Source organism: Bombina bombina, chromosome 9 (genome assembly GCF_027579735.1).
Source record: "Bombina bombina isolate aBomBom1 chromosome 9, aBomBom1.pri, whole genome shotgun sequence".
Classification (NCBI taxonomy): domain Eukaryota; kingdom Metazoa; phylum Chordata; class Amphibia; order Anura; family Bombinatoridae; genus Bombina; species Bombina bombina.
In genome coordinates this window covers 164991044-165018250 of record NC_069507.1, presented here as the reverse complement: position 1 = coordinate 165018250, position 27207 = coordinate 164991044, and the positions used below count along the sequence as shown (strand labels likewise).

At 41.1% G+C, this 27207-nt stretch overlaps 1 protein-coding gene across 1 annotated transcript in view; it reads left to right on the top strand.

Annotated features, from left to right (window-relative positions):
• The first annotated feature begins 3127 nt into the window (after nt 1–3127).
• PDZD7 (PDZ domain containing 7) overlaps nt 3128–27207 on the top strand; it is a 192844-nt gene continuing 168764 nt past the window's right edge. Inside the window, exons 1-2 of the mRNA XM_053692951.1 lie at nt 3128–3320; nt 20710–20850. Coding sequence (XP_053548926.1) covers nt 3128–3320; nt 20710–20850 — 334 coding nt within the window. The remainder of the gene's footprint in view (nt 3321–20709; nt 20851–27207) is intronic.

The following is a 27207-nucleotide window of genomic DNA, read 5'->3' as shown; positions in this document are numbered from 1 at the left end:
AGGAGGTGTGAGGTTACATCAATGCTGATGCAGGAGGTGTGCAATGTGAGGTTACATCAATGCTGATGCAGGAGGTGTGAGGTTACATCAATGCAAATGCAGGAGGTGTGTGGTGTGAGGTTACATCAATGCTGATGCAGGAGGTGTGTATTGTGAGGTTACATCAATGCTGATGCAGGAGGTGTGAGGTTACATCAATGCTGATGCAGGATGTGTGTGGTGTGAGGTTACATCAATGCTGATGCAGGAGGTGTGCGGTGTGAGGTTACATCAATGCTGATGCAGAAGGTGTGAGGTTACATCAATGCTGATGCAGGATGTGTGAGGTTACATCAATGCTGATGCAGGATGTGTGTGGTGTGAGGTTACAACAATGCTGATGCAGGAGGTGTGTGGTGTGAGGTTACATCAATGCTGATGCAGGAGGTGTGAGGTTACATCAGTGCTGATGCAGGATGTGTGTGGTGTGAGGTTACATCAATGCTGATGCAGGAGGTGTGCGGTGTGAGGTTACATCAATGCTGATGCAGGAGGTGTGAGGTTACTATTCTGAGACTTGTTTTAAATAGCAAAAATACATAGTACAGTTATACATTGTAGACTAAGGGGTAGATTTATCAAGCAGCGGATCCTGCAAACTACCCCCGAAATTTCAGGTCCACCTGAAACTTAAGTGCTCCTTAACTCATCCGCCATCACTGAGGTGGCAGACAGCAATCATCCCGATCGGATACGATCGAGATGATTGACACACCCTGTTAGCTGCCTTTTTTTTTACAGGGGGCAGCATTGCTCAAGCATTTCACCAGAAATGCTTGTGCAATGTTAAATGCTGACAGCGTATGCAGTTGGCATTTAGCAATGTCGGACGGACATGATCCGCTACAGCGATTTATGTCTGCCCGGGAAATATAATAAATCTACCTCTAATATATTTTGTGTATAACATTGTGTCTAGGATTGTGACAGAACTATGTAAAGGCTAAACAGAAGCATACAAAGTACAATCATTCCTCATACAATTGGAATCCTAAATTTAATGTTATACACATAAAAATACAAAGATTATAAAGTCTAAATAGTTAAAAATACATGCAATACAAAAGGTAATAGAATTTTAAAGGAACAGTCTACTTGGTTTTTTTTATTGTGTAAAAAGATGGATAACTACCCATTCCCCAGCTTTGCATAACTAACATTGCAATATTAATATACTTTATAACCTCTACATTTGCCTGTTATCTCAGTGCTTTTTATTAGCTTTTTAAATCTTGCACAACAGCCAGACAGTGTTTGTTCATATGTGCCGTATTAGGTAACATTGTGCTCCCTCCCATGGAGAATGATAATGATTATACAAGAACCAGCACTGATTGGCTAAAATGCAAGATTGTAAAAAGCACTGAGGTAAGGGGCAGTCTGTGTAGAGGATTAGATACAAGGTAATCACAGAGGTAAAAAGTATATTAATATAACTGTGTTGGTTGTGCAAAACTGGGGAATAGGTAATAAAGGGATTATCTATCTTTTAAAACAATAACAATTTTCAAGTAGACTGTCCCTTTAAAGGAACATTCTCATTTGTTTGAGCATGTCATTTTTACATCACTGGCCCCAGCCTACTATGGGGTTGATCACAATGTAGCATTTGTTTTTAGCAGATACTAAATTCTGAAAGTATATCACTATTGTCAGTGTGTTTTTTTCCAGTTATCACCATCCAAAAATGCTTCTGCAGTTAATATCTATGAAGCTCAGAATTGAAAACAACACAAAATCATTATCTGCCTGGTTAATCTCCAAATTTCATAATCTAAAAGCAAAATGTGCAGAATTAAGGACAAACAAAATGGCATTTTTTTAAAGGTTTTAGTGATAACATCAGAGGTTGAAGAGATGCTAGTCAGACATCCTCAAGCTTGGCCCTCCAGAGGTTTTGGAACTACATTTCCCATGATGCTCAGCCAGCATATCAAGTCTGAGGATGTCTGCTATAGGTGATGTGAGCTCATAGCAAAACCATAGAAATGCTGGTGTACTGGTTATATGTGTGAGTTGGGTTATTTTGGTATTTTTTTTATAGGTGTACAAGTGCTTATTATTACTTCTTAAAGTTAAATTGATTGAGTGGGGTTTATATGTGTTTTGTGCTTACTAATGTCATCCAACATGGCAGAGTAATGTCAGTGTGTTTTGCGGTAATATGTTGCAAAGTGTTTTCTTGGGTTTATCAAGTCCTTTTAGCTGTTGAATATGTTAAGTGAAAATTGGCTACCGTAAATTTGCTATTAAAGGGACATGAGACCCAGATTTTTTCTTTCATGATTTAGATAGAGCATACAACTTTTTAACAGCTTTCCAATTTACTTCTATTACCGAATTTGCTTCATTGTCTTGGTATACTTTGTTGAAGAAGCATTAATGCACTACTGGGGACTAGCTGAAAGCCAATTGTTGTAAGAGGTATATATGTGCAGCCACCAGTCAGCAGCTTCTGAGCCTACATAGGTATTCTTTTCAACAAATGATACAAAGAGAACAACACAAATTAAATAATAGAAATAAGTTGGAAATGTCTTTAAAATTGCATCCTCTATCTGAATCATGAAAGAAAAAAAATAGTTTTAAAAAATTTCGATTGTGATCAGCCAAACAGGGCTGGCACATGTCAAGTATAGGGCCATATTTTTCCCAAAAGAAAAATATGCCTCCAATTAACAACAAAAAAGGCTGTTTGCGATTGTGTCAACATCGAAAGGGGCAGCTGTTAACATCCTGATAACTATCAAATAATAGATTGTGATCAACCTCATAGTTATATAAAAGCAATAGTACAATGCACTTTACATTTGCACTTTATGTCCCTTTAAACACTTATACTCTAAAAAAATGTTGTATTATATTTAAATTTTTTGCAATATGAAACACTTAGCATTTTCTATCATGCCTTGATAATATGAGTTTGTCCACCATGCTGAGTAAACATCTTTTTTGGTGGGAGATCCCATGAAAAACCTTTTGCACAAGACTAATATCTTTACTGACAACACTGGAATTTCTTGTTTCTTCAGTTGGAACCTTGATCAAATTGTAGAATCCATATGACTTGCCTCCAAAACTCCGCGCCATGGCACATGCTTTTGAAGTGGATGACAGTGAGATTATTGATTCTACTCTTCCTCGGAATTCAAGAGGAGATTTTCACAGTGCAACACGTTCTTTGTTCAGAAAACAGAATAGACAGGGGAATGGACACCCTAAAGGAATCCGAGCCACTTCACCAATGGGGAGAGTTATCCTGATAAACTCACCTTTAGAAGGTAAACAGCAGTTAATATTTTTTCATAAATAAGATTGATCTCTGTGGATTATCACTTAATCTTTGATATGTATATTTTAATGAATACACCAGCGCACAATGCAGTTGCAGCACTCGGTGTAATGTGAGTACACTGTGAGCGTATTGCTGTGTAGAGGCAATGTAGTGACTTAAATGAAGTTTAACCCCTTACCAAACACAACATACCCTGTGTGTCACTGGTCTTAAGAGCGTTTCGCCCAATAATAGCACATGTCTCACTGCCAGTGACAAGACCGCGCTATTATTACCTCCATCCCTCCTGCAGGCCTTCTTAAATAGCGTGGTCTTGACGCTAGAAAAAAAAAAAAACAAGTCCCATTTAAAGACCAGCAACATACAGCATACAATGCTGGTCATTAAAAGGTTAACTAGTAGCTACTGCTAATGCTGAAGTCCAAAAGCAGAACTGTGCCGTATGGCTAGCATGGCTATTGGCTAAGAGGTGGAGACGTCACTTCAGGGAAAAAAAAAGAGTTTTGCCGTTGGTGGCTGGAGGGGCTTAAAATAACGGTATTTGTGCCATACATTTTGTTAAACTTCATGACTGAAATAACCTTTTATTTATTGCACTGCAACGCTAGGATTTACGATCACTTTAATTAGAATTTTTTTTTGTGTTGTGGTCTCTTAATCATGAATTTTTAAAGGGCTATAGTAGTCAGGTATATAATTTCCTTATTGGATTTAGTAAGGGGTTCCCCCATGAGATCTATCTCACAGAAACTATTGAATTTTGGTGCAGCTTGCATAGTGTTTCATGAAAAAATACATTACTAAACATTATAATAAACCTTTACAAAAATGTTGCATTTCTGGAATATTGAGTATTATATATTTCTGTTGTAGGTTGTGCTTACATAAATCCGATTCAAGACTGTGTATGACCCAACTCCGTCTGTAACCATGTCTTTCCCTTTACTCATTAATTTTATCTCTCAAGAATCCCAACCTTTTTTTTTGTTTTGTTTTTATTTATTCCCTAGTTCCCAAAAAAGATTTCAGTGTGTTGTATACAATTTTATAGCTGACACAATTTACCTGTTCTGCTTCATACAATCGTTCTTTTTGGAATTGCTTCAGACATATAATATTGTTTAAAAAAAGAACAAGTGAGATATAGTTGCAAAAGCGTGTACTTTTTAGCACTCACAACACTACTTAATATAACAACTAGATGAACAAGAAATTAATCTAGCCCCGAAAGAAGTTTTATTTTTTAAAACATAACTTTTAATAGTTTAGTTAGTAAAAACAACAATATTAAAACCACAATGTGGACAAAGAGATGCTATAATGTTGAAATACAGAAACCGTAACAAAAATCTATTTATTAATATGAGAGGGGCTGTATTATCAGTTTATAAGGATACACAATTGGTTCCCCTGGATCAATATATATATAGAGAATGAGTATTAGTTGTGGAATATATATCTGGACATATTATCTATTTAAATCGGGCGCATATTTTGCACCAGTATTGTAATATACTTCTGGTCAGACGAAGTGTATAGTAGTGTTATTATTTTTATTATAAATAGGCGCATTAGGCACCATTATCGAATAGCAATTCTCCCTGATTCTGAGTTACAATAGTACAGTGTAGGGAATTAATGCTATTAAATCGCAAACTGTATAGCAGATGTCTAGTATGCCGGTTGGTACTCAGGGACAAGATAACGTGTTAATCACTGAAGTAGCAAATTATGTTTTCCAGTGTTTCTTATTTGCATTGAGCGCACATTGTGCATCAGTATTGTACTGTTACTCCTATTCATATGATATATACAGAAAGGGTGTGCTGCGTGATTAACAAGAGGCGCACATTTTGTACCAGATTTATTAATAGTATTCCCTTAAAGTGATACTATTATAGTATGGACAAGTCATATAGTATGTGGTATTAGATTATTAGACCTGTCATCATATGTGTCTTGCTTTAAATGTACCATATTTAGTTACAACAAATATGTCAAGGTGTTTTTCATTATAAATCTCAGCATGTATTTTGTACCAGTGCTATAGCAATGCTTCTAGTCCCAGAGTGTATACAGAGGTTATGTTATGTGGATATACGTAGGCGCACCTTTTGCACCGTTACTCAGTGGTAATACTTTTAATATTATTATCAGGTATTTGTAGAGCACCAACAGATTCTGCAGCACTTTAAACATAGTCAATATACAGGATAGCTTTTGCAGGGATTGAGTGGGTAGAGGGCCCTGCCGAGAGTTTCACTGTTGTAGTCGGCTCTTATGAAGGCGATCTGCAAACAGCTGGGCTCATAGGCTTACATTCTAAGGGGTTTAAGGGGAAAGCAATGGAGTTAGGAAAGGTTGGTGTTGGTTGTAAGCATCCCTGAATAGTAGAGTTTTTAGGGAGCGCTTGAAGCTGTTAAAACTAGGGGAGGGTCTTGTGGAGCGAGGCAGGGAGTTCCACAAGATGGGGGACAGTCTGGAGAAGTCCTGTAGATGAGAATGTGAGGAAGTAACAAGAGAGGAGGAGAGGAGGAGATCCTGAGCTGATCGAAGGGGACGGGAGGGAGAGAATCTGGAGACAAGTTCTGAAATGTAGGGGGGAGCAGTGCAGTTGAGAGCTTTGTATGTCAGAGTGAGGATTTTGTGTTTAATCCTAGAGGCAAGAGGAAGCCAGTGAAGGTATTGGCAGAGAGGCACAGCAGTTGAAGATCGACGAGAAAGGAAGATGAGCCTGGCAGAGGCATTGATAATGGATTGTAAAGGAGCAATGTGGCAGCTAGGTAGACCAGACAGGACGGAGTTGCAGTAGTCGAGGCAGGAAAGGATGAGAGAGTGGATTAAAATCTTAGTTGTATCTTGTGTAAGGAAATGTCTAATTTTAGCGATGTTTTTAAGGTGGAAGCAGCAGGCTTTAGCCAAGGACTAAATGTGAGGAGTGAAGGAATGATGGAATTATCAACAGTTATAGAAATTTTGGGGGTGGAGACATTGGAAGAAGGGGGAAAAATAAGGAGTTCAGTTTTGGAGATATTTAGCTTAAGGTAGTGAGAGGACTTCCAAGATGAGATATGAGAAAGACAGTTAGTGACACTGGTTAGTAAGAAAGGAGGTAGGTCTGGTGCAGAGAGGTAGATTTGGGTGTCATTGGCATACAAATGATATTAAAACCCATGGGACTTTATTAAGGAACCTAATGATGACGTGTAGATTGAAAAGAGAAGGGGACCGAGGACAGAGTCTTGAGGTACCCCAACAGAAAGTGGTAACGGGGCAGAGGATGCTCCGGAGAAGGCTACACTAAATGTACGGTTAGTTAGATAGGAAGAGAACCACGAGAGAGCTGTGTTGCATATGCCGAAGGATTGGAGGGTTTGGAGCAAAAGAGGGTGGTCAAGTGTCAAAGGCTGCAGACAGGTCAAGTAGGATAAGCAGAGAGAAGTGACCTTTGGATTTTGCTGTAAGTAGGTCATGGTTAACCTTGACAATTGCTGTTTCTGTAGAGTGATGGGAACGAAATCCAGATTGCAGTGGGTCAAGAAGAGAGTTTAGTGTAAAGAAATAGGAAAGACATGCGTATACTAGCTTTTCAAGGAGCTTTGAGGCAAGAGGGAGTAGGGAAATAGGGCGATAGTTGGATGGGGAGGTTGGATCGAGGGAAGGTTTTTTGAGGATAGGTGTCACCAGTGCATGTTTTAGAGATGAGGTAAATATACCAGTGCTGAGGGAGAGGTTGAAAATGTGTGTGAGTATGGGGGTGAGGGTAAAAGAGATGGAGGGGAGTAGCTGTAAGGGGATGGGGTCGAAGGGACAGGTAGTGAGGTGGGAGGACAGTATAAGGGCAGAAACTTCATCCTCATTAACAGGGGCAAAAGAGCTGCATTTTTTGATATTTGGGTTTTGGATGATTGTGAGCTTTTGAGGGGGTGGGAGATTGGTAGTATGTTGAGAGCTGATTTCACTTCTGATGGAGTCAATTTTGTTTTTGAAGTGGCTGGCAAAATCTTGAGCTGAGAGAGAGGTTGTATACTCCTTGTTTCTGTGACAAAGTTAGAGGGATATGGCTGCACCTCACTGACAAGGCCCAAAGGAGGCCTAAACGATCGTCTTGGGTTGTCATGTTCCTTGTTCAGAGGAGAATTGCCTGGTATTTTGGGCTGGACTGACCATGCTGTCGGGATCAAACTGATATACTACAGGAAAGTTTTCCTCTGTGCAAAGCACAATTGGGCAGAACGAAGCTACTCCCAGGTGGAAAACGGGCCATAGAACAAGCTATTGATGCTGCTGTTGGTTCCTGGCAGACTGCATCTCTTTCTGTTTTGCATATGTAAATATGACCCTGGGTATAGTCTCCCTAAGGGTGATGGGGGAAACCAGACATGGACTCCTTGCCCAATGTGCTTAGAGGGATATGGCTGCACCTCACTGATGAGGCTGAAACTATCATCTGGGGTTGTCATGTTCCTTTTACAGAGGAGAATTGCCTAGTATTTGGGGGCTGGACTGACCATGCTGTTGGGATCAGACTGATACACTACAGGAAAGTTTTCCTCTGTGAAAAGCACAATTGGGCAGAAAGAAGCTACTCCTAGGTGGCAACTGGGCCATAGAACAAGCTATTGATGCTGCTGTTTGTTCCTGGCAGACTGTTTCTCTTTCTGTTTTGCATATGTAAATATGACCCTGGGGATAGTCTCCCTAAGAGTGTTGGGGGAAACCAGACGTGGACTCCTTGCCCAATGTGCTTAGAGGGATATGGCTGCACCTCACTGACGTGGCCAAAAGGGGGCCGAAACTATTGTATGGGGTTGTCATGTTCCTTATTCAGAGGAGAATTGCCTGATATTTCAGGGCTGGACTGACCATGCTGTCGGGATCAGACTGATATACTACAGGAAAGCTTTCCTCTGTGAGAAGTGCAATTGTGCAGAAAGAAGCTACTCCCAGGTGGCAACTGGGCCATAGAACAAGCTATTGATGCTGCTGTTCATTCCTGGCAGACTGCTTCTCTTTCTGTTTTGCATATGTAAATATGACCCTGGGGATAGTCTCCCTAAGGGTGATGGGGGAGACCAGACGTGGACTCCTTGCCCAATGTGCTTTGAGGGATATGGCTGTACCTCACTGATGAGGCCCAAAGGAGGCCAAAACGATCATCTGGGGTTGTCATGTTCCTTGTTCAGAGGAGAATTGCCTGGTATTTCGGGGCTGGACTGATCATGCTGTCAGGATCAGACTGGTATACTACAGTAAAGTTTTCCTCTGTGAAAAGCACAATTGGGCAGAAAGAAGCTACTCCCAGGTGGCAACCGGGCCATAGAACAAGCTATTGATGCTGTTGTTCGTTCCTGGCAAACAGCTTCTCTTTCTGTTTTGCATATGTAAATATGACCCTGGGGATAGTCTCCCTAAGGGTCATGGGGAAACTATATGTGGACTCCTTGCCCAATGTGCTTAGAGGGATATGGCTGCACCACACTGACGAGGCCCTATGGAGGCTGAAACGATCATCTGGGTTTGTCATGTTCCTTGTTCAGAGGAGAATTATTATTATTATTATCGGTTATTTGTAGAGCGCCAACAGATTCCGCAGCGCTATAAACAAAGGGGGAGTACAACAAAACAATTATAGGGTAGAGGGCCCTGTCAAGAGTTGCACTGTTGTAGTCAGCTCTTAAGAAGGTGATCAACAAACAGCTGGACTTTTAGGCTTACATGCTAAGAGGGTTCAGGGGATTGCAGTGGAGGAGAGGAACTAGTATTAGGAAAGGTTAGCGTAGGTTGTATGCGTCCCTGAACAGTAGAGTCTTTAGGGAGCACTTGATGCTTTTAAAACTAGAAGAGAGTCTTGTGGAGCGAGGCAGAGAGTTCCACAAGATGGGAGCCAGTCCGGAGAAGTCCTGTAAACGGGAGTGTGATGAGGTGACAAGAGAGGAGGAGAATAGGAGGTCATGAGCAGAGCGAAGGGGACGGGAGGGAGAGTATCTGGAGACAAGGTCTGAGATGTAGGGAGGAGCAGTGCAGTTGAGGGCTTTGTATGTAAGAGTGAGAGTTTTGTGTTTGATCCTAGAGGCAAGAGGAAGCCAGTGAAGGGATTGGCAGAGAGGCGCAGCAGATGAAGAGCGACGTGTAAGGAAGATGAGTCTGGAAGAGGCATTCATAATGGATTGTAAAGGAGCTAGGCGGCAGGTGGGGAGACCAGAGAGGACAGAATTGCAGTAATCAAGGCGGGAAAGAATGAGAGAGTGGATTAAAATCTTAGTTGTGTCTTGTGTAAGGAAGTGTCTAATTTTAGAGATGTTTTTAAGGTGGAAGTGGCAGGCTGTAGCCAAGGACTGAATGTGAGGAGTGAAGGAAAGATCTGAGTCAAATGTGACCCCGAGACATCGGGCATGCGGGGTAGGGGTAATGATGGAGTTGTCGACAGTTATAGAGATATTGGGGGTGGAGATTTTGGAAGAAGGGGGGAAAATGATGAGCTCAGTTTTGGAGAGATATAGCTTGAGGTAGTGAGAGGACATCCAGGAAGAGATGTGAGAAAGACAGTTAGTGACACGGGTTAGCAAGGAAGGAGATAGTTCTGGTGCAGAGAAGTAGATTTGGGTGTCATCGGCATACAAATGATATTGGAAACCGTGGGACTTAATTAGGGAACCTAGTGATGACGTATAGATTGAGAAGAGAAGGGGACAGAGGACAGAGCCTTGTGGTACTCCGACAGAAAGTGGTGACGGGGAAGAGGAGGCCCCAGAGAAGGCTACACTGAAGGTACGGTTTGACAGGTAGGAAGAGAGCCAAGAAAGGGCTGTGTCACAGATGCCGAAGGATTGGAGGGTTTGGAGCAAAAGAGGGTGGTCGACAGTGTCAAAGGCTGCGGACAGATCAAGGAGGATAAGCAGAGAGAAGTGGCCTTTTGATTTAGCTGTAAGTAGGTCGTTGGTAACCTTAACAATAGCTGTCTCTGTGGAGTGATAGGGACAAAATCCAGATTGCAGCGGGTCAAGAAGGGAGTTTAACGTAAGGAAATGGGATAGGCATGCATATACTAGTTTTTCGAGAAGCTTTGAAGCAAGAGGGAGGAGGGAAATTGGGCGGTAGTTGGATGGGGAGGTAGGATCAAGGGAAGGTTTTTTGAGGATATGTGTGACCAGTGCATGTTTCATCGATGAGGGAAATGTACCAGTTCTGAGGGAGAGGTTGAAAATGTGTGTTAATATAGGGGTAAGGGTAGCAAAGAGAGAGGGGAGCAGCTGTGAGGGGATAGGGTCAAGGGGACAGGTAGTGAGGTGAGAGCGCAGTATAAGTGCTGAAACTTCGTCCTCAGTAACAGGGGAGAATGAACTAAGTTTCAGTTTATGAGGGTTGTGGTTGAGTGAGAGTATTTGAGGGGGGAGAGAATGGAATTGTGTTGAGAGCTGATTTCATGTCTGATGGAGTCAATTTTGTTAATGAAGTGACTGGCAAAGTCTTGAGCTGACAGAGAAGTTGTATTAGGAAGTGGGGGAGGGCGGAGGAGAGTATTGAAAGTGGAGAACAGACGTTTTGGGTTTGAAGAAAGATTAGAGATAAGAGTAGAGAAGTAGTGTTGCTTGTGGAGATTAAGGGCAGAGTAGTAGGAGTTCAAGATGAATTTGTAATGAAGAAAATCAGCTGAACTCCGTGATTTTCTCCAATGCCGTTCAGCAGTACGGGAACATCTGCGTAGGTACCGTGTCAGAGGAGTATGCCAGGGCTGGGGATGAGTGTGTGATTTCCTAGCAGTGGTAAGAGGGGCGAGATTGTCAAGGACGGATATAAGGGTGGAATTATAGTGGCAGATAGATTGTTCAGGGCAGGAAAAGACGGAGAAGGATGAGAGGAGCGGTTGAAGGGAATTAGCAAGTTGTTGCTGATCTAAAGACCTAATGCTTCTGTGAAGTTTGGTGTGAGGAGTAGAAGGTAGGAGAGTTGTAGGAAGGGATGATATGTTGCAGGTAAGGAGATGGTGGTCAGAAAGAGGAAAAGGGGAGTTTGAGAAGTTTGAGAGAGTGCATCGATAGCTAAAGATCAGGTCAAGGGAGTGACCGTCTTTGTGAGTGGGAGAATCAGTCCATTGTGACAGACCGAAAGAGGAAGTGAGTTGCAGAAGTTGTTTAGCAGATGAGGCAGTGGGATTGTTAAGGGGGATGTTGAAGTCACCAAGAATGAGGGCAGGGGTGTCTGAGGAAAGGAAGTAGGGTAGCCAGGCAGCCAAGTGATCTAGAAATAGAGTTGCAGAGCCAGGGGGTCGGTATATGACTGCAACACGTACAGAGAGAGGGGAGAATAAGCGAATCATGTGGGTTTCGAATGAGGGAAAAGTGAGGGAAGAGATAGGGTGTATTTGTTGAAAGGTGCAACGAGAGGAAAGTAAAATACCTACACCACCTCCTTGTCTATTACCAGACCTAGGAGTGTGGCTGAAGTGGAGACCCCCATGTGACAGAGCAGCAGTGGATGCTGTGTCTAGGGGAGAGAGCCAGGTTTCTGTTAGGGCCAGAAGGTTGAGGGAGTGGGAGATGAAGAGGTCATGTATAGAAGTGAGTTTGTTGCAAGCAGAGCGAGAGTTCCAGAGTACACAAGTGAAATGGGTAGTGGCTTTAGATGCAAGAGGAATGTGAGTAAGGTGTGCAGAGTTTTGTTTTCTGAGTCTATGGGATGGTACACATGGATGTGCACGGCTTGTCAGTGGTTGGGGACCAGGATTAGGGGAGATGTCACCAGCAGTAAGTAGAAGCAAGAGGGAGAGTGACATGAGATGAGATACAGATTTGCAGTAGTGAGACTGCTTTTGAGATGAGCTGCAGGGGGTAGAGAGAGTGTTTAGGAATAGGTAAAGTTCATGAGTAGAAAAGTAAGATGAGTTTAAGAGAGATGGGCTAATGAACAGTGCCGGTGGAGAGGGAGAAGGAGTAATTGAATAGTGTAGTTTGTTATAAAGACAAAGGGTAGCAAAAAGGAATATGAATATATTGAGCATTTTTACAGAATTGGGAACCAGTTAAAAACATAAGACACAGAATTACTGTAACAATTGCATAAGGGAACAAAAGGTATGTGAAACATAATATAGTAAAAGTACTGTGTATTCTATGGGGTTAAGGGAATGGAAGGATGTGCTGATCAGTGTTTGCACCTGTCATTTCAGGAGAGTGAAAGTTGTGTGGGAGACTATCTATAAATGAGGAAATGAGCTTGGGGTGGGAGGGAAGCTGTTTTCCAGAAGGCTACCTGTAGTAAGTTAGATGGCAATTGGAGCAGTTGAGTGAAAAGGTCTGTGTTTTTTTTTCTGTGTTCTGAGAGAGAATGTGTAAAGTGAGAGAGATAAATTGGTTAATGATGGCCCAACAAAAGTGTGTTAAAATGAGTGGGAGGGTACATTTATGGACATTTTAAGCTAAGGGTCAATCATGCAGAAACCAAAAAAAAAAAAAAACACATCAAAAAACAAAATATTACAGAGATAAGAGAGACATACAAGACAGACAAGGGGTGAAATAAAACCATTCAAACAAATACAGATAAATGGACAAGAGCTGCTTAAACTATGCAAATTATGACTAGCACAGCCTGTAATATATACATTCAAAATAAAAACAAAACAAAATTATCACTAAATATACAAACACATACAATAAAACAACTTAGTAGGTAAAATATAATGAAGCTGTTTTCCAGAAGGCTACCTGTAGTAAGTTAGATGACTATTGGAGCAGTTGAGTGAAAAGGTCTGTGTTTTTTTTTTCTGTGTTCTGTATTAAGTTAGATGGCAATTGGAGCAGTTGAGTGAAAAGGTCTGTGTTTTTTTTTCTGTGTTCTGAGAGAGAATGTGAATTGCCTGGTATTTCGGGGCTGGACTGACCATGCTGTCAGGATCAGACTGATATACTACAGGAAAGTTTTCCTCTGTGAAAAGCACAATTGGGCAGAAAGAGGCTACTCCCAGGTGGCAACCGGGCCATAGAACAAGCTATTGATGCTGCTGTTCGTTCCTGGCAGACTGCTTCTCTTTCTGTTTTGCATATGTAAATATGACCCTGGGGATAGTCTCCCTAAGGGTGATGGGGGAAACCAGACGTGGACTCCTTGCCCAATGTGCATAGAGGGATACGGCTGCACCTCACTGACGAGGCCCAAAGGAGGCCTAAACGATCGTCTTGGGTTGTCATGTTCCTTGTTCAGAGGAGAATTGGCTGGTATTTCGGGGCTGGACTGACCATGCTGTCGGGATCAGACTGATATACTACAGGAAAGTTTTTCTCTGTGAAAAGCACAATTGGGCAGAAAGAAGCTACTCCCAGGTGGCAACCGGGCCATAGAACAAGCTATTGATGCTGCTGTTCGTTCCTTGGAGACTGCTTCTCTTTCTGTTTTGCATATGTAAATATGACCCTGGGGATAGTCTCCCTAAGCGTGATGGGGGAAACTATATGTGGACTCCTTGCCCAATGTGCTTAGAGGGATATGGCTGCACCACTTTGACGAGGCCCAATGGAGGCTGAAACGATCGTCTGGGGTTGTCATGTTCCTTGTTCAGAGGAGAATTGCCTGGTATTTCGGGGCTGGACTGACCATGCTGTCGGGATCAGACTGATATACTACAGGAAAGTTTTCCTCTGTGAAAAGCACAATTGGGCAGAAAGAAGCTACTCCCAGATGGCAACCGGGCCATAGAACAAGCTATTGATGCTGCTGTTTGTTCCTGGCAGACTGCTTCTCTTTCTGTTTTGCATATGTAAATATGACCCTGGGGATAGTCTCCCTAAGGGTAATGGGGGAAACTAGATGTGGACTCCTTGCCCAATGTGCTTAGAGGGATATGGCTGCACCTCACTGACGAGGCCCAAAGGAGGCTGAAACGATCATCTGGGGTTGTCATGTTCCTTGTTCAGAGGAGAATTGCCTAGTATTTCGGGGCTGGACTGACCATGCTGTCGGGATCAGACTGATATACAACAGGAAAGTTTCCCTCTGTGAAAAGCACAATTGGGCAGAAAGAAGCTACTCCCAGGTGGCAACAGGGCCATAGAACAAGCTATTGATGCTGCTGTTCGTTCCTGGCATACTGCTTCTCTTTCTGTTTTGCATATGTAAATATGACCCAGGGGATAGTCTCCCTAAGGGTGATGGGGGAAACTAGATGTGGACTCCTTGCCCAATGTGCTTAGAGGGATATGGCTGCACCTCACTGACGAGGCCCAAAGGAGGCCGAAACGATCGTCTGGGGTTGTCATGTTCCTTGTTCAGAGGAGAATTGCCTGGTATTTCAGGGCTGGAGTGACCATGTGGGCGGGATCAGACTGATATACTACAGGAAAGTTTTCCTCTGTGAAAAGCACAATTGGGCAGAAAGAAGCTACTCCCAGGTGGCGGGCCATAGAACAAGCTATTGATGCTGCTGTTCGGCCTGGCAGACTGCTTCTCTTTCTGTTTTGATTATACAGTACTGTAAGTTGATACGGTTTGATCGTTAACTTCAGAGTGGTTAGCACTCAGGGGCAAAATAAAACGTACATCACTATGATTGCGGTTACTGACTAACCGATATATATCATTGATAATTAATAGTTTTAGATGTAGGCACACATTTTGCACCAAAATTATAGTTATACTATTATTAAAACGATATATTACTGTTGTCGTTATTTATGTACCTTATGTAGTACCAGGGAATATGTCAAGAAGTATTATTCCACTCTAAATCTTAGCGCTCATTTGCACCAGTGTTAGAGCAATTCTTCTAGTCAAATAATATCTGAGGTGGTTGGGTTATATGGCTATATGTAGGTGCACCTTTGGCATCGTCACTAAGTAGCCATGCGCCCTGTTTCTGCAACTAAGTAACGATTATACAATACTATTATTTGGTGCAGTTAGATCGTAAACTTCAGAGCAGTTAGTACTCAGGGGCAAAGTGAAAAGTCAGTCACTGTGGTTGCGGTTACTGACTAACAGATGTACAGTATATCATGAAGATAGTTTATAGTTTTAAATATAGGCACACATTTTGCACCAGGATTTTAGTTGTGCTATTATTTAAACAATATATTACTGTTATGCTACGTAATTAGAGAAAGGTGCATATATTGCACCGTGATTATTAGTGATATAGGATAGCATTACTAGTTAGAACCATTAAGTAGAAGACTTCCAGGGGCGACACAAATTGTCAGCCGCTCATATCTTCTAGCATTATGTAGTACGGTTAAAGTGATGGTAAATTCGCCCAAACTGCTCAACATATTTGGAAAGGTCTTCTCCTAACTAGCATATCGATATGCTTATTTACTACAAAAGTCATCAGTACACTAAATGATATTCGTTTTATTCCTGCTACATTACCTCAATGAATGCAGCCTCTCTCTACGATTTTTGATTATGCTTATTTGAGTGGCAGCTCTTCTAGCCAATCAGAGCCTCACCATGCGCCCCATGTAATTGTATAGCTGCACGCTCCCGTGCTTGGAACTCTGTTATCAACTTGAAATGCGCATGCGCTACTCCTTACGCTATTTGCACAACAGAAGAAGTAAATTTGCTGTCATAATCCTTTAGATTGATTTACAAACTCACCAAAGAATAGATAAAATATTAGTGGAGCACGGATACTACACGTGCTGATATCCTTGCAGATGGATCCAAGTGAATCGCAACCGGTAAAGCAAATTCATTTCTTCTGTTGTGCAAATAGCGTAAGGAGTAGCGCATGCGCATTTCAAGTTGATGACAGAGTTCCAAGCACGGGACCGTGCTGCTGTACATTTACATGGGGCGCATGGTGAGGCTCTGATTGGCTAGAAAAGCTGCCACTCAAATAAGCTGCATTCATTGAGGTAATGTAGCAGGAATAAAACGAATATTATTTAGTGTACTGATGACTTTTGTACTAAATAAGCATATTAATATGCTAGTTAGGAGAAGACCTTTTCAAATATGTGGAGCAGTTTGGGCGAATTTACCATCACTTTAAGGTAATAAGCATCTAGTTGCCACTATAGCAAAGATTAAAAACAAAGATCAGAGTTCCCACTCCCCTGACATGTTTTGCCCGTAGGCTTTATCCAAAAAAAAAAAAACTTTTGGGGCTAGATTAATTTCTTGTTCATCTAATTGTTATATTAAGTAGTTTTGTGAGTGCTAATAAGTACTCTCTTTTGCAAGTATCTCTCACTTGCTCTTTTTTTAATTTTATTCCCGTGTACAGCACCTCCTTCCCTATAACAGCACATTATTAGTTGTGTATATGATCTTATATAAGTGATAAACCAATTACAGGAAACAACACTGGTAGTGTCATCAGTTACTGTCTCCTTAAATATAATATTGTTTGTCTGCATGAATTTGGACATAATTTATACTATGGGGCTTTAATGATATTTTTTTCTGATTTGTTTAATGATTTATTTTACCATTTTTGAAAACCTTTAATAAATTAAAAAATACACTATTATATCATTTGTTTATGCATATTATTTTCTTTTTTTTATTAAATGTTGACCTCTTTCAAAGGGCATAATAAAAATTGGGACCCGGGGAATCAACATCTGTATACAAAATGCTCTTCACTAACTCTTAACTTGCCTGAATGACTCTTCAATATTATTGTAGGGTAATTGTTTGATATAAATTTGTGAACCCCGATTCTAAAAGCTTCTTCTGCCTATAGTCAGTATTGTTTTGTCTAAGCCTTATGTACACAGAAATCAGACCTGGATTTAAAATGTGTTACTTGTACTGTATGAATCTATCTAATAAGACTTTAAAACAATTGGACCAAATAAAGTTTTTCAGAGACACTTTGTTTTCTGCCTACAAAACTAATAAAGGTTTGCTTGGAGATATTGCAAGGTTTTCTGCCTACAAGTCCCACATTCATAAAACATAAATTCCTCTTCTCAACAGATCAAGTTGAACATTTTTGGAGTAAAACCCTGGAGCTTCACAAATTGCAAGAGTCAGAGAGACAGTTTTAAAACTCTTCTTCTCATTTCTTACTTTTTCATACATAGCTATATAAGAATCTTTCCTGAAAACAGTAAAGTCAAACTAAACTTTTATGATTTTGATAGAGCATTCAATTGTAAACAGTTTTCCAATGTACTTCTGTTATCAAATGTCCTTTGTCTCTTGATATCCTTTATTGAAGAGTATGCCTAGGTAAGTTCAGAAGTAGCTGAGCACTACTGGGAGCTAGAACATGATTGGTAGCTGCACATATATGCCTCTTGTCACTGGCTCACCATATGTTTTCAGCTACCTCCTGGTAGTGTATTGCTGGTCCTTAGCCTACTCTTCAGAAAAGCATACATAGGCCTAGATTTAGAGTTCGGCGGTAAAAGGGCTGTTAACACTCCGCGGGTTTTTTTCTGGCCGCACCATAAATTTAACTCTGGTATCGAGAGTTCAAACAAATGCTGCGTTAGGCTCCAAAAAAGGAGCGTAGAGCATTTTTACCGCAAATGCAACTCTCGATACCAGAGCTGCTTACGGACGCGGCCGGCATCAAAAACGTGCTCGTGCACGATTCTCCCATAGGAAACAATGGGGCTGTTTGAGCTGAAAAAAAACCTAACACCTGCAAAAAAGCAGCGTTCAGCTCCTAACGCAGCCCCATTGTTTCCTATGGGGAAACACTTCCTACGTCTGCACCTAACACTCTAACATGTACCCCGAGTCTAAACACCCCTAACCTTACACTTATTAACCCCTAATCTGCCGCCCACGCTATCGCTGACCCCTGCATTACACTTTTAACCCCTAATCTGACGACCGGAGCTCACCGCTATTCTAATAAATGGATTAACCCCTAAAGCTAAGTCTAACCCTAACACTAACACCCCCCTAAGTTAAATATAATTTTTATCTAACGAAATAAATTAACTCTTATTAAATAACTTATTCCTATTTAAAGCTAAATACTTACCTGTAAAATAAATCCTAATATAGCTACAATATAAATTATAATTATATTATAGCTATTTTAGGATTAATATTTATTAATTGTTCCGATCAGCCAATAGAATGCGAGCTCAATCTGATTGGCTGATGGGATCGGCCAATCGGATTGAACTTGATTCTGATTGGCTGATTCCATCAGCCAATCAGAAAATTCCTACCTTAATTCCGATTGGCTGATAGAATCCTATCAGCCAATCGGAATTCGAGGGACGCCATCTTGGATGACGTCCCTTAAAGGAACCGTCATTAGTCGGGAGACATCGGAAGAAGAGGATGGATCCGCGTCGCCTGCTTCAAGATGGACCCGCTCCGCACCGGATGGAAGAAGATCGAAGATGCCGCTTGGAGAAGATGTTTGCCGGTCCGGATGTCCTCTTCTTGCCGGATAGGAGGAAGACTTTGGAGCACCGGATTATGGATCGCCAACCCCCGCTTGGGTTGGATGAAGATCTTGGAGCCAGGACGGATCGGTGATACCTGGATGGTGAAGACAAGGTAGGAAGATCTTCAGGGGCTTAGTGTTAGGTTTATTTAAGGGGGGTTTGGGTTAGATTAGGGGTATGTGGGTGGTGGGTTGTAATGTTGGGGGGGGGGGTATTGTATTTATTCTTTTACAGGCAAAAGAGCTGAAATTCTTGGGGCATGCCCCGCAAAGGGCCCGGTTCAGGGCTGGTAAGGTAAAAGAGCTTGTAACTTTTTTAATTTAGAATAGGGTAGGGAATTTTTTATTTTGGGGGGCTTTGTTATTTTATTAGGGGGCTTAGAGTAGGTGTAATTAGTTTAAAATTGTTGTAATATTTTTCTTATGTTTGTAAATATTTTTTTATTTTCTGTAACTTAGTTCTTTTTTATTTTTTGTACTTTAGCTAGTTTATTTAATTGTATTTATTTGTAGCAATTGTGTTTAATTTATTTATTGATAGTGTAGTGTTAGGTTAATTGTAGGTAATTGTAGGTAGTTTATTTAATTATTTTATTGATAGGGTAGTGTTAGGTTTAATTATAACTTAGGTTAGGATTTATTTTACAGGTAAATTTGTTATTATTTTAACTAGGTAACTATTAAATAGTTCTTAACTATTTAATAGCTATTGTACCTGGTTAAAATAATTACAAAGTTGCCTGTAAAATAAATATTAATCCTAAAATAGCTATAATATAATTATAATTTATATTGTAGCTATATTAGGATTTATTTTACAGGTAAGTATTTAGCTTTAAATAGGAATAAGTTATTTAATAAGAGTTAATTTATTTCGTTAGATAAAAATTATATTTAACTTAGGGGGGTGTTAGTGTTAGGGTTAGACTTAGCTTTAGGGGTTAATCCATTTATTAGAATAGCGGTGAGCTCCGGTCGTCAGATTAGGGGTTAATAATTGAAGTTAGGTGTCGGCGATGTTAGGGAGGGCAGATTAGGGGTTAATACTATTTATGATAGGGTTAGTGAGGCGGATTAGGGGTTAATAACTTTATTATAGTAGCGCTCAGGTCCGCTCGGCAGATTAGGGGTTAATAAGTGTAGGCAGGTGTCGGCGACGTTGAGGGGGGCAGATTAGGGGTTAATAAATATAATATTGGGGTCGGCGGTGTTAGGGGCAGCAGATTAGGGGTACATAGGGATAACGTAGGTGGCGGCGATTTGCGGTCGGAAGATTAGGGGTTAATTATTGTAAGTAGCTGGCGGCGACGTTGTGGGGGGCAGGTTAGGGGTGAATAAATATAATACAGGGGTCGGCGGGGTTAGGGGCAGCAGATTAGGGGTACATAAGTATAACGTAGGTGGCGGTCGGCAGATTAGGGGTTAAAAATTTTAATCGAGTGGCGGCGGTGTGGGGGGACCTCGGTTTAGGGGTACATAGGTAGTTTATGGGTGTTAGTGTACTTTAGGGTACAGTAGTTAAGAGCTTTATAAACCGGCGTTAGCCAGAAAGCTCTTAACTCCTGCTATTTTCAGGCGGCTGGAATCTTGTCGTTAGAGCTCTAACGCTCACTGCAGAAACGACTCTAAATACCGGCGTTAGAAAGATCCCATTGAAAAGATAGGCTACGCAAATGGCGTAGGGGGATCTGCGGTATGGAAAAGTCGCGGCTGAAAAGTGAGCGTTAGACCCTTTAATCACTGACTCCAAATACCAGCGGGCGCCCAAAACCAGCGTTAGGAGCCTCTAACGCTGGTTTTGACGGCTACCGCCGAACTCTAAATCTAGGCCATAGAGAATAAAACAACTTTAATGATAATAGAAATACAATGGAAAGTTGTATAAAATTGGATGCTCTATCTGAGTCCTGAAAGTTTAATTTTGACTTTACAATCACTTTAATATTCTGCTCTAGGTTTTATATATCACTTTGCCAAACCACCGTCTAACTTTGGTTTTCTTCCAACTTTACAGCCAACAGTGATGAAAGTGATTCAATTATTGCTATCACAGTAGAGAAAAGCCCTGATGGAAAATTGGGTTTTAGTGTCCGTGGGGGATCTGAGCATGGACTTGGAATATTTGTCAGTAAGGTGGAAGAAGGAAGCAGCGCTGGTAAGAATGAAAGATTGTTATAGATAAATAGATAAATGCAATATTAACTTGAAATTATGCTATGTCTCAGAATTTTTAAGCAATTTAATGGGAGATGCATAATAATATGTGGAATTATTTTGGCATGAGACGCAAAAACTGAAAAATCTCTAAATTGAAAAGAGCAGTTCACCCTCAGTTAAGCACTGGGATAAAACATTTACAAATCTTTCCCCCCTTTGTGCAATGCACAGCAATATGTAACCTAGCTATAGACTGCAGTGTATATATGCATAAGTAAGCAACACGTGAGTGCAGGGGTCAGTATATATCATGTAGTAGGTATAAGAGAAAGTAAATTGTGCTTTCTAAGCACTTGTATGACACCCAGTCCGAAGGAATTTCCTCCCATAATCCTATTTAAATTATTGTCTTATTGTTTTTTCAACCATGATTGAAGCCATCATTCATCAGATTGTATCTTGATAGATGCCCTTGGTCCTTATCTTCTGTCCCTTCTGGATAGAGTATTAGTAGTAGTCTTTTTGTACACTATGGGGGGTAGTTATCAAGCCGTCTACTTTTCTGCCTTCGCCGGCCCAATACGCCCGCCTAAGCTCGCCTACCTTCGCCGCCGCGGACCTTGAATACGTTCGCCTAAGTTATCAAATAAAGCTGTCAAAAAGCCGCGGGGCGATGAGCAGCGGACTGTGAGAGTTATCACTCATCCGATCTCGCTGCTCTTCGGCTTTTTCCCCAGCTTTATTGCTAGCCTGTCACTAAGCACTCACACTAAACTACACTGTTCTATCCCTATACCGGCGCCCCCGGAGCCTCCCGCAACTCAATAAACTTATTAACCCCTAAACCGCCGCTCCTAGACCCTGCCGCAACTCTTATAAATGTATTAACCCCTAAACTGCCGCTCCCGGACACCGCTGCCACCTACAGTATACCTAGTAACCCCTATCCTGCCCCCCCTATACCGTCGCCCTCTATAATAAAATTATTAACCCCTATCCTGCTGATCCCGCACCTCGCCGCAACTAAATAAATAGTTTAACCCCTAAACCGCCGCTCCCCGCAACCTATATTAAACCTATTAACCCCTATCCTGCCCCCCCTACACCCTCATCACCTATAATAAATTTATTAACCCCTATCCTGCCCCCCACTACACCGCCGCCACTGTAATAAAATTATTAACCCCTAAACCTAAGTCTAACACTAACCCTGTTCCGATCAGCCAATAGAATGCGAGCTCAATCTGATTGGCTGATTGGATTTTTCCTACCTTAATTCCAATTGGCTGATAGAATCCTATCAGCCAATCGGAATTGAGGGGACGCCATCTTGGATGACGTCCCTTAAAGGAGCCTTCATTCGTCGTAGTCCGTCGGTGAAGAAGGATGTTCCGCGTCGGCGGGAGGAAGATTCAAGACCCGGCTTGGAAGATGACATCGCCCGGATAGAAGACCTCTTCAGCGCCTCTTGGAAGATGACATCGCCCGGATCGAAGACTTCTTCAGCGCCGCCTGGATGATGAATTCATCGGATGGAAGATTTCTTCAGCGACGCTTGGAGGATTAACTTCTTCCGCTCCGGATGTCCACTTCGGTTCCATCGCTGCTCGGCTGAGTGAAGACGACTCAAGGTAGGATGATCTTCAGGGGATTAGTGTTAGGTTTTTGTAAGGGGGGTTTGGGTTAGATTAGGGGTATGTGGGTGGTGGGTTTTAATGTTGGGGGGGGTTGTATTTTTCTTTTACAGGCAAAAGAGCTGAACTTTTTGGGGCATGCCCCCACAAATGGCCCTTTTAAGGGCTGGTAAGGTAAAAGAGCTTTGAACTTTATTTAATTTAGAATAGGGTAGGGCATTTTTTTATTTTGGGGGGGTTTGTTATTTTATTAGGGGGCTTAGATTAGGTGTAAGTAGCTTAAAATTGTTGTAATATTTTTAAAATGTTTGTAACTTATTTTTTTATTTTTTGTAACTTAGCTTTTTTTATTTTTTGTACTTTAGTTAGTTTATGTAATTGTATTTAATTGTAGTTATTTGTAGGTAGTTTATTTAATTAATTTAATGATAGTGTAGTATTAGGTTTAATTGTAACTTAGGTTAGGATTTATTTTACAGGTAATTTTGTATTTCTTTTAGCTAGGTAGTTATTAAATAGTTAATAACTATTTAATAACTATTCTAACTAGCTAAAATAAATACAAAGTTACCTGTAAAATAAATATAAATCCTAAGATAGCTACAATATAATTATTATTTATATTGTAGCTATATTAGGGTTTATTTTACAGGTAAGTATTTAGTTTTAAATAGGAATAATTTATTAAAGTATAGTGTAGTGTTAGGTGTAATTGTAACTTAGGTAAGGATTTATTTTACAGGTAAATTTCAGTTTATTTTAGCTAGGTAAGTTATTAAATAGTTAATAACTATTTAATAGCTATTGTACCTAGTTAAAATAAATTGAAAGTTGCCTGTAAAATAAAAATAAATCCTAAGATAGCTACAATATAATTATTATTTATATTGTAGCTATATTAGGGTTTATTTTAAAGGTAAGTATTTAGTTTTAAATAGGATTAATTTAGTTAATAATAGAAATATTATTTAGATTTATTTAATTAATATTTAAGTTAGGGGGGCGTTAGGGTTAGTGTTAGACTTAGGTTTAGGGGTTAATAATTTTATTACAGTGGCGGCGGCGTAGTGGGGGGCAGGATAGGGGTTAATAAATTTATTATAGGTGGCGACGGTGTGGGGGGGGCAGATTAGGGGTTAATAAGTTTAATATAGGTTGCGGCGGGTTCAGGGAGCGGCGGTTTAGGGGTTAATACATTTATTATAGTTGCGGTGGGCTCCGGGAGCGGCGGTTTAGGGGGTAATAACTTTATTTAGTTGCGGCGGTGTAGGGGGGACAGATTAGTGGTGTTTAGACTCGGGGTACATGTTAGGGTGTTAGGTGCAAACAGCTCCCATAGAAATCAATGGGATGTCTGTCAGCAGCGAACTTGTACTTTCGCTATGGTCAGACTCCCATTGATTCCTATGGGATCCGCCGCCTCCAGGGGTGGCGGTTTGAAAACCAGGTACGCTGGGCCGTAAAAGTGCCGAGCGTACCTGCTAGTCATTTGATAACTAGCAAAAGTAGTGAGATTGTGCCGCACTTGTGTGCGGAACATCTGGAGTGACGTAAGAATCGATCTGTGTCGGACTGAGTCCGGCGGATCGAAGTTTACGTCACAAAATTCTACTTTTGCCGGTCTCGAGCCTTTGATAACTAAGGCGAATCAGCCTCACCACAAATACGCTGCGGAATTCCAGCGTATTTGAGGTTGACGGCTTGATTACTACCCCCCTATATGTTATGTAGCAGGAAACTGCTCCTTAATTAGAGTTCTCTCAAAACTATATACATTTAGATGCGGTTTTTCTACATTCATTGGCATTGAGAAGCACAACTGTGACTATTTTAGCTGGATGAAGCCAAAAATTAGAAAGTCCATCATGATAGGAGAGCCCAGTTTTCTTCAGTAAAGTTTAGACACAATGGCACCAGCCAAGGCTTAAAGGGGCACTGAACCCAAATTTTTTCTTTTGTGATTCAGATAGAGCAGGTAATTTTAAGCAACTTTCTAAGTTCCTCCAATTATCAATTTTTCTTCGTTCTCTTGATATCTTTATTTGAAAAAGAAGGCACCTAAGCTTTTTTTGGGTTCAGAACTCTAGACAGCACTTTTTTTATTGGTGGATGAATTTATCAACCAATCAGCAAGAACAACCCAAGTTGTTCACCAAAAATGGGCCGGCATCTAAATTTACATTCTTGCATTTCAAATAAAGATACATAGGCCTAGATTTGGAGTTCGGCGGTAAAAGGGCTGTTAACGCTCCGCGGGCTTTTTTCTGGCCGCACCATAAATTTAACTCTGGTATCGAGAGTTTAAACAAATGCTGCGTTAGGCTCCAAAAAAGGAGCGTAGAGCATTTTTACCGCAAATGCAACTCTCGATACCAGAGTTGCTTACGGACGCGGCCAGCCTAAAAAACGTGCTCGTGCACGATTCTCCCATAGGAAACAATGGGGCTGTTTGAGCTGAAAAAAAACCTAACACCTGCAAAAAAGCAGCGTTCAGCTCCTAACGCAGCCCCATTGTTTCCTATGGGGAAACACTTCCTACGTCTGCACCTAACACTCTAACATGTACCCCAAGTCTAAACACCCCTAACCTTACACTTATTAACCCCTAATCTGCCGCCCCCGCTATCGCTGACACCTGCATATTTTTTTTAACCCCTAATCTGCCGCTCCGTAAACCGCCGCAACCTACGTTATCCCTATGTACCCCTAATCTGCTGCCCTAACATCGCCGACCCCTATATTATATTTATTAACCCCTAATCTGCCCCCCTCAACGTCGCCGACACCTGCCTACACTTATTAACCCCTAATCTGCCGAGCGGACCTGAGCGCTACTATAATAAAGTTATTAACCCCTAATCCGCCTCACTAACCCTATCATAAATAGTATTAACCCCTAATCTGCCCTCCCTAACATCGCCGACACCTAACTTCAATTATTAACCCCTAATCTGACGACCGGAGCTCACCGCTATTCTAATAAATTGATTAACCCCTAAAGCTAAGTCTAACCCTAACACTAACACCCCCCTAAATTAAATATAATTTTAATCTAACGAAATTAATTAACTCTTATTAAATAAATGATTCCTATTTAAAGCGAAATACTTACCTGTAAAATAAATCCTAATATAGCTACAATATAAATTATAATTATATTATAGCTATTTTAGGATTAATATTTATTTTACAGGCAACTTGGTATTTATTTTAACTAGGTACAATAGCTATTAAATAGTTAAGAACTATTTAATAGCTACCTAGTTAAAATAATAACAAATTTACCTGTAAAATAAATCCTAACTTAAGATATAATTAAACCTAACACTACCCTATCAATAAATTAATTAAATAAACTACCTACAATTACCTACAATTAACCTAACACTACACTATCAATAAATTAATTAAACACAATTCCTACAAATAAATACAATTAAATAAACTAGCTAAAGTACAAAAAATAAAAAAGAACTAAGTTACAAAAAATAATAAAATATTTACAAACATAAGAAAAATATTACAACAATTTTAAACTAATTACACCTACTCTAAGCCCCCTAATAAAATAACAAAGCCCCCCAAAATAAAAAATTCCCTACCCTATTCTAAATTAAAAAAGTTACAAGCTCTTTTACCTTACCAGCCCTGAACAGGGCCCTTTGCGGGGTATGCCCCAAGGATTTCAGCTCTTTTGCCTGTAAAAAAAAAACATACCATACCCCCCCCCAACATTACAACCCACCACCCACATACCCCTAATCTAACCCAAACCCCCCTTAAATAAACCTAACACTAAGCCCCTGAAGATCTTCCTACCTTGTCTTCACCATACCAGGTTCACCGATCCGTCCTGGCTCCAACATCTTCATCCAACCCAAGCGGGGGTTGGCGATCCATCATCCAGTGCTGAAGAGGTCCAGAAGAGGCTCCAAAGTCTTCCTCCTATCCGGCAAGAAGAGGACATCCGGACCGGCAAACATCTTCTCCAAGCGGCATCTTCAATCTTCTTCCATCCGGTGCGGAGCGGGTCCATCTTGAAGCAGGCGACGCGGATCCATCCTCTTCTTCCGTTGTCTCCCGACGAATGACGGTTCCGTTAAGGGACGTCATCCAAGATGGCGTCCCTCGAATTCCGATTGGCTGATAGGATTCTATCAGCCAATCGGAATTAAGGTAGGAATTTTCTGATTGGCTGATGGAATCAGCCAATCAGAATCAAGTTCAATCCGATTGGCTGATCCAATCAGCCAATCAGATTGAGCTCGCATTCTATTGGCTGTTCCGATCAGCCAATAGAATGCGAGCTCAATCTGATTGGCTGATTGGATCAGCCAATCGGATTGAACTTGATTCTGATTGGCTGATTCCATCAGCCAATCAGAAAATTCCTACCTTAATTCCGATTGGCTGATAGAATCCTATCAGCCAATCGGAATTCGAGGGACGCCATCTTGGATGACGTCCCTTAAAGGAACCGTCATTCGTCGGGAGACAACGGAAGAAGAGGATGGATCCGCGTCGCCTGCTTCAAGATGGACCCGCTCCGCACCGGATGGAAGAAGATTGAAGATGCCGCTTGGAGAAGATGTTTGCCGGTCCGGATGTCCTCTTCTTGCCGGATAGAAGGAAGACTTTGGAGCCTCTTCTGGACCTCTTCAGCACCGGATGATGGATCGCCAACCCCCGCTTGGGTTGGATGAAGATGTTGGAGCCAGGAC